The sequence below is a fragment of the Diadema antillarum genome, unplaced genomic scaffold (assembly GCF_040938485.1).
Source record: "Diadema antillarum isolate AM-2024a unplaced genomic scaffold, OU_Dant_1.0 scf00000035, whole genome shotgun sequence".
Classification (NCBI taxonomy): Eukaryota; Metazoa; Echinodermata; class Echinoidea; order Diadematoida; family Diadematidae; genus Diadema; species Diadema antillarum.
Window position 1 is genome coordinate 3,600,562 of NW_027270924.1, and position 13,190 is coordinate 3,613,751.

At 40.9% G+C, this 13,190-nt stretch overlaps 1 protein-coding gene across 1 annotated transcript in view; it reads right to left on the reverse strand.

The window, feature by feature from the left end:
- LOC139744276 (complement factor B-like) overlaps positions 1–13,190 on the reverse strand; it is a 43,343-nt gene that overhangs the window by 29,799 nt on the left and 354 nt on the right. Inside the window, exons 2-7 of the mRNA XM_071654725.1 lie at positions 8,176–8,370; positions 7,335–7,589; positions 6,566–6,766; positions 3,723–3,902; positions 2,286–2,522; positions 1,054–1,166 (exon numbers count right to left, since the gene is read on the reverse strand). Of these exons, the coding sequence (XP_071510826.1) occupies positions 1,054–1,166; positions 2,286–2,522; positions 3,723–3,902; positions 6,566–6,766; positions 7,335–7,589; positions 8,176–8,370 (1,181 nt within the window). The remainder of the gene's footprint in view (positions 1–1,053; positions 1,167–2,285; positions 2,523–3,722; positions 3,903–6,565; positions 6,767–7,334; positions 7,590–8,175; positions 8,371–13,190) is intronic.

Sequence of the window (13,190 nt, forward strand, 5' to 3'; positions counted from 1 at the left end):
TTGACGTAGGTGCGCATACCTGGATGATCGATAGATTATGACGTTTGGCACAAACGCGGATGGCTATTTAGGTCTGCTTGATATGCGTTTCACCAAAGCAAGTCCATCTGACTTCAGGAGGTCCTAAGACATCTCAGATATAGCGTTTCAGTTCATGGGGCAATTCATGTATCTTGCCACATACACAAACGGAACAAGCGTTCCATATTCGGGTGATTGTACCTTGTGTGGTAAGCTTGGTTGTGCTTACCATTCCAGTATTCCATTTATTGCTCTTTTGCATCCTCATAACATGCCTTTTCAGTGGCCTTCCTAAGCTTGGCGGCAACCATCTTCTCTTCAAGCCAAAACCGCTAGCCGAACTCCGCAAACTAAGAACCAATCCAGGGACGGATCCGGGAATTCTGCAAGGGGGAGGGGGCGCAACTGACCACTTCCGGGTTTCATTTCATTTTTTCTTTTTATTTCTTTTGTTTTTAACGAAAAAAAGGGGGCGCGCGCAGGTTGCGCCCCCTCTGGATTCGCCACTGCTGAATCCTCCTCCGGACTATTGGATCCATTATTTGGACCTTTCCGTCCAGTGTTGCAGTGTAAACACCATTCCCTCACGTGTTTTAACCAGCCAATTGAAGTGGTTTACCGGGTACGTGTGGCGCTTGGATCCACAGGTGAGATATACAAGATGCAAATTTCATGTACATCCCAAATCTAATTATTTAGAGTGGGAACATTCAGTATAAGGTAATAATTCTGAAGAAATTATTCAGTCGAATAGTTTCTATTCCGATTGATGTCTAGGTATATCATAGTCAATGCATTCTGAGTGTGACTCGGGTCGACGTGCATTGAAAATAACAATGAATTCTAAAAAACACATTATAATGGACAATTAATGCATGTATTCTCACGCTCAAATTGTCATTAGGTTCGCCGTACATCGCAGACTTTTCAGAGCACATGTTTGTTGGGGTTTTGTTTCAACTACACAGCACCCTTCTCTTTCCACCACAACTTGCCAAACACTTGGACGAGCATCTCTCAGTATGTGCTTACCTTCAGAGTATCCAGCTTTGCAAACACTTTTTCTTTCGTGTCCTCGCCAGATGTCAGATTGAAAGCGATATGTGCTGCATCCGCAAATGTGAGAGCTGCAAATCGTGTTCCACCTGTCCGGGGATGGGATTGAAAGGCGGCATGTATATAATCCACATGGTATGAATTTCAGTGATAATCGTTATGATAATGATACCGGTAGATATGATGTTTAATCAAATACTCTGTAGATATAAGCATGATATGAAATACGATGTAAAAACTATTGGAGAACAACGACAATAACTTTTAGTGATATTGTCCTGATACCAAATGATGGAAATCACCGTAAGTGTAATAAACTTAGGACATTTTAACTGGACGAATTGTCGATTAGGATGCCTCCGCCTTTTTTAACATCCCGGCAGCTTGTGGATTCATGGGGTGGGAAGGCTGGCCCGGTTCGGACATATTCGACAATCCCTGTAACAAATTGTGAACAGCTTTATCACTGATACCTATGTAAGTACACTCACGGCCGAAGAATTTTGACTGCAGTCACGACCGTTACCGATGAGCGTGCGCTTTGATACACATATTCGCTGACACGTGGCTGATGGGCGCTATTCGTGTTTTCGAATGTACCCGGATTGGCAGCGAATGGAGACCGATTAACCCATGTTTCCCAACGTGAACGGGACTTTCAGCTATCACTCTATACTGCTCAAACCATGGTCCCTTATCGCATCATGATGAAATCGATAGATCGCTCAGCCTTCGTTAATCGACTCAATCCGTCTGTCATTAGCGAGCTTTCGATTCACGGTGCATGCGTAAGACAGCTGTTCCAATCGAGATTATGTCTTCCCAATTATAATAATAATAAAACCCCGGCATATTATCAAATCAAACAGATCATTTCAACATCAATGCAATTGCACACCTAGTTGTGGTTAAGTAGGAGCTAATTCAAGTTCAACGAGTCTAAAAGTGAAATCCAACAAGTCACATCTATTCTCTCCTTTCACCGGTTCCCCATGGTTCAAAGAACACAATAAGTCAGTGCGGAATGGGATAATTGTTAGGTGATGGCACCAATCCCCATCACACCTGCACTTTGTGCATAACTGTGTATGGGAGTAGAAATAGCACTGAATAAGATGCCGTTTGGCAGTCGTAGAAAACGGTCTGTGAAACTGCATGATATACCGATAAAGAAGAATGGTACGGTATTTTCAGCAGAAATCACTTACCTTCCTCGTAAGAAACTCCCAACTTCTCAACAAACAGTTTGGTGAAGTTGACTGCCAGCTCGAAATCATGGTCTGTGATGCTCCGGGAACGATCAAGAGCGAAGACTAGGTCCAAACCGATGCTTGGAGTATCAGAACTAAGTAAAATTCTACTCCGGAGTATGCTTGTCTTAGTGTAGGCGGAAAAGTTGTCGATTATGTTACTCTGAATGGACTCGGCAATGGCATCAAGTTCGACTGTGAAAATAATTTGATTCACAACGTCAATGCAGACATGATAGGCGTTAGTTTAATAAAATAAAATACGGGTGTAAATTGTTCTTGAATTATTGTCTAAGGCTGCGTTTATCAACTTTCCCCTGTTTAAACGACTTTCGAAAGCTCTTTCGATAGCCCTTTCGATAGCCCTTTCCATAGCCCTTTCGAAAGCCCTTTCGAAAGCCCTTTCGATAGCCCTTTCGATAGCCCTTTCGATAGCCCTTTCGAAAGCCCTTTCCATAGCCCTTTCGAAAGCCCTGTCCACTCCTTGTACTATTAATGTGCCGCTTGTTTTCGTCGGCTGCGTTTATCAACTTTCCCCTGTTTAAACGGCTTTCGATAGCCCTTTCGATAGCCCTTTCGAAAGCCCTTTCCATAGCCCTTGTGCTATTAATGTGACGCTTGTTTTCTAAGAAGGGACGGCGAAAACAATTACATGTACCATCATAAAGACATATCTTCCTTTGAGAGTGACGAGTCATGATACAATGCCACATGAATCAATTGTCTTCCTATCTGTGAGGCAATATAGGATGTCCTCACAGTGGGGGCACTGTAAACAGTTCAAGCTTTAAGAGCTCTAATTTCAGCTCGCATTTAGGCTAAACTTTGGCGCCCATCATTGGCCCTTGAAATCAGAATTGCGTCAAGATCTTAATTTGTCCGGTTTTTGTTCTCTTTTTGTATCTACATAGAGTACAGGCTAAACATGAACATAATGACAGTTATGGCGATACTGTAGTATACTTTTTTTTGTGCAATGATGACAATGAGTGTATATATCTACTCTACTCTAAAAGGGCGCGACATGAATTCCATGAGAACCTGTCTATGGTGAGTGACTTCGAGTTAAGCACCAATGGCATCAGCTAATAATGACGCCCGAAAATTCAGCAATTGTGGGGGACTATTTGGGGGTTCCTCTGTGTTCTTGAATTGTATAGCACCAGATAAATTACAGCTTCTGGAGGTCTACGCCAAGACAAACCACTCAGAGCCGGTTTGACGTAATACCATAGCTCTCGTCACAAAGTCCCCGTCATCTCTTTTCGGTTTGTTTATAAATGTGTGTGTCATTTTAATAATCAACTTTTGATTAGCATTCCGCTCTATCGAAATTTGGGAAAAGAAGAACTAAATTTGAAACAAACATAAGTATTGTTACTCAGGTATACATACGTTTGCATCTGGGTCTGGAGCCGGACCAGCCCCTATTGAGGCATCGGCGTTCGCCATCCCCAAGCCGCCTGAAGCCCGGGTTACATTCGTAGAATGCCGAGCTCCCAATGGTTCGGCCGGTGAGGTATACCGTGCCGTTGGCAGGGGAGGGAAGGTTCCGACAGCGTTGAGGATTTCTCGCTTGGAGGCAGAAAAAATAGAGTTATTGAAAAAGAAAAAGAAAAAGAAAACAATCATTGCTTCGGTTTGTGTGTGTGTGTGTGTGTGCGTGCGTGCGTGTTTATGTGTGTCTTTACTGTCATATATATATATATATATATATAATATACATTTACATATATATTTTGTCACGGAATGGGATATAAGATTATGCAAGAATCATTTGAAATAGAAGACAATGTAAATGTGCGTGTGTCACGGATGACGTACGCCCGTAGGGTACGAGCACAGCATAGGCGCTGGGTATAAACGGGAGGGTGGCAAATGATCGGGGCAGATCGTTTGGGGGAGTTCCGGGGGACAGGATTCGGTAGCGAGATTCGAAGAAAGCGTGGATAGGCAACCATGTTAACAGGAGTAGCCAGGTGCAGTCCGGGTATATGTAATCGTGAACGTCGACTGTTGAAGTAAGTCAGTTTCATCTTTCAATGAAGGCTTTGGTTATTTGGTATTTTTACAGGAAATTGTGAGATCTGCTGTCATATTTAGATAGTGAGTTACTGTGCCCTGTTTTCATGAGTGATCGTGAGCGAGAACAAACTCGTTACAAAATATAGGTATATAAATATACATATATATATATATATATATACATATATACATATATATAAAATATAATATATATTAGCCGCTGGAGATAAGGAAAAAAAACTTGAAACCTTTGAAAACCCAAGGAGGGACAGTGATTCCCGCATAAATGAGCAACCTGTGGGGCGGCGATCAGTCATGACAGAGGAAGTAATTTAGGAATGGAGGGAGAGAGAGAGAGAAGGGGGAGGGGGGATGACTACCAAATCAATTGTGTTTGTCTATCACTTCTATTCATTATCATTTTTGTGATCAATTCGTTAGTTATTCAAATATATATATATATATATATATATATATATATATATATATATACACGGTATGTCCAAAAACAAATTACAACGGGACCCTCCGTTATGATATCTTTAAAAATAGTGAATCAATCTGAACACGAATTCAGGGTTTGAAAATATAACTCATTGCCCACATCATTCTTACAGAAAACCGTATTGGATTTGTTTCAGTGGTTCAAGAGAAATGAGGAATTTTGTAGAGGATGTCAGGAATCTCTTTCCTCCAAGTTCTGTCTATTATTCACACACAAGAGCATGGACTTGCTAAAATTGGAAGAATCAGACTCATGACGTGCTTTACAACAATTTGCAAAATAGAGCTAAGATGCTATGTCTTAAGACCCAGAAGTAGCACTAACACAGGTCGATCATATTGGGTGTTGTCAATTTGAAAAACTAATTGTAATTTTGAGGGGACATATTGCAGTATGTCCTAAAAAAATACAATCAGATTGTCGCATTGATATCACCCAATATGATTGAATTTTTAAGTGCTACTTCAGAGTCTTAAAATATAAGATTTTAGCTCTATTTTGCAGAAATCCACATTCGATTTGGTTCAGCGGTCAAAGAAAAATATTGATTGTTGTAAAGCATGTCATGAGTCTGATTCTTCCAAGTTTAGCAATTCGATGATCTTATGTGTGAATAATTGACAGAACTTGGAGGGAAGAGATTCCCGACATCCTCTATAAAGATCCGTATTTCTCTTTGACCACTGAAGCAAATCGAATGGGATTTTCTGTAAGATGTGGGCAATGAGTTATAGTTTCACGCCCGGAATCTGTATTTAGATTGATGCAATATTTTTAAAGATATCATGGGCCCGTTGTCTTTTTTTTTTTTTTTTTTTTTTGGGGGGGGGGGGGTGGACATACTATATTCGATAAGTCCCGCGCAGTGGGGTTATACAGTACTCTCCGCACAATCGGGTAGGCTCTAGCAGAGCGTTTCTTACCCGATTAAGCGGAGTACCCGAACATGTCTCATTCACAATTGACACACACAATGTTTATGTGCATGCATTGTACACTGCACCAAACACCTACACTGTGTGCTTAAAACGCGTGCTTGCACAGCACATTATACATACCTTACGCTTGCTCAGTCAGGAGCAATAATTTCCACTCTTTTTATGGACAAATGTCTTTAGAAAACTTTGTCATTTGACTATAGACTTCTCGCTAACACGCAGGTGTTTTCCGAAATGAACACGTCTCTTTGCGTGCACTAGTTACGTAGAACGTTGAGTTACTCTTCGAGAACGGAGAAGTGACTGAGGAAAAGCAAAATTATGGAGCTGGTGCATGGCCTGATTTTCTTTGCAAACTTCTCATATTGTGAATGTTGTTGCGGAGCAAGGGAGGAGCGCAAGTGTGTTCAACTCCTGCGTCCGTCTATGCAGTTGTGAGTGCCAGCTATGTTCGTTTACGTTTGGGAAGTCGGTACTGGTACATGTGTTTTCATGTTAAATCACTCCCCAACTTTAATGATAGGTCTTCTTTGCAAAATAAGTAGAGAATGCGATTAGCAGTGGAAAATTTGACATTCATGATTTCTTAAAGTGTTATATCTAATGTTGGTGGAAATTAGATTAGAAGAAATTGTTTACCCATTTATGCGGAGAGGCAACCCGATTATCAGGTAATTTTAATGTGCATTGGAATTGATTTTGACATTACTACCCAATTAAACGGAGTACCCGTTTAAGCAATACCCGATTACGCGGAGTACTGTACTCACATCCACATACAGGCACGTTGCATGGCTGGAGGTCAGCGGTGCCAGCATCCGAGACCCAAATGCCCCTAACGCAGTGCAGGTAACGACACCCGTACAGAATGTAACCCTGCGAGCACCCGAATTCCGCACTCCTGTTGTTGTTGGACAGGCGCAATGAGCCGTCCTCCGGAGCGGCCAATTCTGGGCAGGGCTCCGTGTCACCTGAATGAAGACAATAGGGAGCTTTAGATTTTGACGCGCGGACGTTTGAGACGACGCTTGCGCTAGACGTTCTCCTCTCTCCTGCGTCGTGCTGAAAAGTAGCTTTAAATTACGCTGGGACGCAACGTCTAAGAAATAAAATCGCGCCCCCATATGATCGGTGCATGAAAATAGCTCTCTACGTTGCAAACTGAGCGAACGTAAAAATAGCCCAGTACACGTAGTGAACAAGACTATGCTATGATCTTGTTTGGATTGTAATGAATATTTTTACTATTCATCCACAATAGATGTTTCGTAAGAGGGAGTTAAAATTCTCTTTTATTTGAAATATTATTGCTCTTGCACTGAAAAACAAAGTGTGTATAAAGCACCGATATCATGATTATTATCGTTATAGATATTCTTATCATCAGTATCTTAATCCTGCAGAAAAAGAAAAGAATAAGGATGTCCCTCACCGTCTTGTAACATCTGTAAAATAGCGTCATTTAATCATAGTTGCATTTTATTCTTCAGCATGCTTTTTTTTTTGTCAAAGGAAAGACAGATAATAATGACGACCTACGTGTGCAGTTAATGCCATTTCCTATGTAGTCTCTTTTACATGAGCACGTGAAAGAGCCAACAGTGTTGGTACACATAGCCCAGTTTCTATGACAGCGTTCTTCGTCGGGCGGAATGGCGGCAGTGCCCTGACACGTGCGCTGGTCCAACCGTTCCGGCGGCATCTCGGTCACATTCCAAGAGCCGTAGTCACTATAAAAGGATGCAGCTAACTCGTCACCGAAGTCGGTATATGGCTCCGTGCACTCATCGATATCTTCAGATCAGGGGAAATTTAAAGTAGAGTACAATCAGGAGGATGAGTCTACGACAGATTCCATTATTATTTAATGGTAATAGAAGCACCTTCTGTTAAAAATGCTTTGGACACAAAGACAACCCTTGAACTGAAGAGTCAATTCTTGCAAGGTGCCTATGGGGTCATCACACAAGATTGACACACATGAGCCATACAGCCCACGAGTCCTAAAGCCCAAGAGTTAGACATTACGCAAATAAAGCCCATGAAACCGACACTGGGTAAAAACAGCCCACGAGCTCGACAGATACCACACAGGGTTTTAATGTGTCGGTCTCGTTGGCTTTGTTTGCTTTGTGTCGAACTCATGAGCTGTATGACTCGTGGGCTGTTTAACTCGTAGGCTGTATGACTCGTGGTTGTCGGCCTCGTAACATGCACCCGGTACCTATACACGCACCAACTTTTAATTGTTATTATTACTATTATTATTATTATCATCATCATCATCATCATCATTATTATCATCATCACTCTTGTCATTGTTGTTGCTGCTTAATTTGATAATCATTTAGCGAGAAAGTACAGCAAATTGTTGATCTACCTTCACAAGTCGGCCTCTCGGACGAAAAGTTCCCCGTGGAAAGGCAAGAAATGAACTTGGGACCCTGAAGGGAGAATCCTTCATTGCAGCAGGCATTGACGTTCGATGTGACGCTGATCTGGCCTGGCAAGGCTTCCATGTCGGGTATGAAGTAATTTCCATTCTCCAACGTGAGATTTGCCGTCAAACACGAGTCTACTTGACGTAGATATAATCATATATTTATATATATATAGAGAGAGGGATAACATACCTAACAATTTGAGAATCACACTATATTTCACAAATGTAAATGGGCGTGGGTGCCCTTGGGTATATTTGTTAACAGTATACGCACTGGTATATCAAACCTCTGTCTAACTAGTGGTACACTAAATCCTTGGAGGGAGTCTAAATGGTTGGCAAGATGCGATAATCATTTTCATCCTTACGTCTTTGTTTTGTGAAAACGACGATTGTAAAGAGCTCACAGAAAATAAAACATCCTTGATCATTCATGATCGTTTTCCATAGTGCTATGACTTGGCTATTAGAATCAGTTGACAGAAAAAGAAATGTTATCTCGAAGCATTCATTGCACATGCTACCAAATCACGCCACTCCTGAAGAAAAAAAAAAATCTAATGCAGGAAATATCCATGCCCTTAAAAGGGTATTCCGTGCGATTTTCATAATTTCACATCACGTGGCACATAAATCGACAGCTCCACGTATAGACTTGTGGAAATTATTGCGGTTCTTGAGCAGAGAAACAATACTCTGAAAAACCTTAAACAAATTACACTGAACAGTGCTGATGACATAGGAGCCTCACATATTCAGAAATGTAGCAGTATAATTCCATTACAATACAACTTTCTTAACAAGTTCACCTGTGTAGAATTTATGCATGCCACCTTCTTTTGTTGTGCTTCCTTAAAGGGGATGGCTAGTAACTGATCAGTGGGAATAAATAGGAATGCTGGAGGATGATTGTTCCAATCCTTGTGGGGTTCATTTAAGAGTACATTATATATCTATTGTTGTGTGAAAATCATTTGCTTCAGAATGGTCTCATATTCAAGTAATGTGCAGTTTAATGTTTCCAGGTTAGCGTGCCTGGTCAGTGACGGGGCATTAATTTGCACATTACTCGAACATGAGACCGTTCTGAAGCAAATAATTTTCACACAACAGTAGATATATAATGTACTCTTAAATGAATCCCACAAGGACTGGAACAATCATCCCTCAGCATTCCCACTGATTCCCACTGATCGGTTACTAGCCATCCCCTTTAAGCCCCAACTAATGCATTCTTATGGTGAGGCTGCCATGTCATCATCCTTGTTCATTGCAATTTGTTGTAAATTTTGAAAACATACTTATTCGTCAATCCAATCACTATAAATTCTAAAACTCTGTACTCAGTATAACTTATTCATAGTTGTTCAAATGAAAAATTCTGAAAACCATCCGGAGGTCCCCTAAAATGTGAGGCTGTCGTGGCAAGTATCGAAACACTTCCCCTTTTCATATACTTTTAACAAATTTGATACCGAGAGTACAGTTTTCCGGATTCCAACATTAAAGGGACTACTCTGCAATGTCTTCAAAATCTTGGCAAAGCCACGTTTTTATCTGTAACATGGTGGTTGCCATGGTAACGCGACTTTGCAGAAATTGCTGTTTGTGGAAATAGGAGCATTTCTGTACCAAACCGTAACACAAATGATTAGATACACATAATGACAAAGTGCAGAAACGCTGACTCCTCACAATCTAGAGTGTATGTTTTCAAGGTGTTAATGCCTGATAGAACAGTTGCTATGACGACACCGTAAAAGTGGATACATTTAGAGTTGGTGTGCTTGGCTTATGAAACAATGAGAACCACATGTGCTAATGTATATTTCTTGATGCAATGACCTTTCCTCTCTGACATAATGTCATCCAATGAATTATGCTTTTTGCTAGTTGACTTTAATGTCCTAAGTTTGCTGAAAGACCTATGGCAGGTAAAAGTCTAAGAGATATAGCCACGGCAGCAAATCAGTTTGCCTGTGCTTGCGCTAAATTAAACATGAAAGTAAAAATGCGTACACCCTGTTAGTATCAAATGATATCTCTTTCAATCAAAGTCGGAGTCATCCAAAGTTATTGTCACAAGTAATACCTGAACTGTCATTACATATGTCATATGCATATGAGAGGGTAACCATGGTAAACAGACAGATATTGTTAAGGCCCCCATCTCACTAGGAAGGCGACCATGGCGACCATGGCGATCTTTGACGATTTAACAAATCATGGCGCGATCGCCGTCCGTCTCCATTTTTGGCCTCCGAGGCGATTACACTACGGTTTCTCTACGCTCGACCTGCGCTGTAGGCGATAGCGCCACGATGATAATACAACTCTGCCACGTTGTTGCCGCTTTTCCAGGCCAACGAGATGCGCTGCTTCTGCGATCGAACCGACTGTATTGCGACATTCGTACGCTTATCAAGACCTCGCTACAATAGTAATACGATCGGAGCGACAGTGATACGATTACGCCGGGCACATGCTACAATCTCACGCGATCGGGATATACAATGGGTTTCATGATTGAATTTCTTCAGTCAGATGTCAAGTTTCAAACCAATATGGATATGCAGAATATGGTTTCACCCTCTTACATCTTGGAATTCTAGAACACATTAGTCAGAACCTGATGTGAAATTACATTTAGTTAAGTCATCCATTCAATTAAAAGGGTAAAATGTGTATATAATATTACAGAACCAGCTTACGAGCAAACTACAAATCGTATGATACAATGATACAATTATGAAGATATATTTTAAAAAGGTTTCAACTTAATTTATTTTCACTGACTTGCAATGGTATTATGACAAACAAACAATTTGATAACCATAGTAGATTCGTATTGAGTGTACGTGAAAAAAAAATTGATTTTATACGCTCTTCTCCATGTCAACCTTACTGGTCTGGTGCATCACTTTCTTTCGTTCATGATAGGTTCCTGTTACACTATACTGTAAAAGTTGTAATTTTCATGGGCGATGGGGGCCGCTTTCGATGCGCTTTACGCTTTACGCGTTGCTATCCCGTCAGAGCTACGAATGTGGCGCTTTTAATGCACTCGGGAGGCGATTGTGATACTCTCTAAAACCACGGCGACCTCGCTCCGGAAGTTTTGGACATGTTCAAAACTTCCGTAGCAAGGTCGCCGACCATGGCGATGGTGGCGACCCTCCGCGCTTTGAACCACTCAAGATACGATGGAGAAGATCTGAAGCGATCAAGCCACGATCCGCCGCGCTTTGTCGATTTTTGATGATCGTAGCGGAATCGCCGTCTAGTGAGATGGGGGTATTATCATATTATTCAGCAATGATATATTTTCTGTTGGAATTGTTTGGCAGGAAAGCTCTTCTCAATCAAGCTTGTTTAATTTTTTTTTTTTTTTTGGGGGGGGGGGGGGTTGACCATAACTCAACACCAGAACTCAAGATTAGGCTCTTATCTCATCAAACATTTTACACGAAACTGTGTGTCATTGAGAGGGATGATGAAAGTAGCAAGACTTGCATGAGGTTGCAAGTATGCCCTCTTTCACTTATGTTGCATTATATTCCACAACAATCTCATTTTATTCAAATTCATGAAATTCTTCCGTCGAGATGCTTTCATTGCAACTGATTGACAAATTGCCCTGCATCGACGTACGATGCAGGGCAATTTGTCAATCAGATGCAATGAATCTCACTTTACATTGTTTACAACCAGGTGCACAAGTTCGTGCATATTTCCATCATTTCTCGCTTTGCAGTGGACTTTAAAAATGAACCTTTGCGAAGCGTAGTAGGCCTTTCTCCTTAAACTCTACATTATGATATTATTTTTCCTCAAACTTATAATATCAATGTTGTTGTCATAGCGACATAAAGGTTCAGCAAGAAAACAGGACTTCGAAGAGGCAGAATTCCAAAGGAGATCAGACCTTTATATTGGAACTATAATGCCTAGACAATATTCTACTTTTGTGTTATTTCATCCTAGTGAGCATCAATCAATGAGAGTTCAGGTCCTTGTATTGCCATGATAACGGCCTCGTGGATTGTAATAAGTGAGATTTGAATAAGTGAGATTTTGATTACAATCAAACGAGTTTCTTGAGAGAAATCAAATTTGGCTTTCAGAGAAAAGAGTTTTCATGAAAGTCGCAGAATTATATATTTTGGGTCATCCCACTAGACCGACACACACGAGTCATACAGCCCACGAGTTCGACATTAAAAACAAGTCCATGAGTCATACAGCTCACGAGTCATACAGCCCATGAGTTCGACACTATAGGCAAATAAAGCCCATGAGTTCGACATTAGGGAGAAACAGCCCACGAGTTTGACAAATACAACACGGGTATTAATGTGTCGGTCTCATGGGCCTTGTTCAGCTTAGTGTCGAACTAATGGGCTGTATGACTCGTGAGCTGCATAACTCATGGGCTGTGGCTTCTGAGCTGTATAACTCGTGGGATGTATGACTCGTATGTTTCGGTCTCGTGACGTGTACCCATAAATTTCGCACAAACATATTTATGTTTCCTTCGTTAAAGAACTTCACAACTCCATTGATTCAATACCATTACCTACTACTTTTTCATTGCTTTGTTGTCTTATCACCTGTCGTATAAGACATTACCTTTACCTTAAATAAATACATCTTAACAGTAAGGAGTGAGTCTTTGAACTTTGTGCACTACAATGTAAGTCATTTGTGTTGTTTTGAGATAGAAATGCTCTTATTTCTTCTGACAGCAATTTCAAAGTCGATGACTTAGCAAACCACCATGTTATAGACAAAATATTACCAAGATGGCAAACAAAGTCTTTGCTTGAAATATACATTCCCAGACACTTCTATTATGTTTTTACATTGCTTCAGTCTGGATAAATCTTAGTTTCTAGGAATTAACCGTTACCATGGCAATGGTCATTTCTGAGCATTCATTTGACCTTTAATAA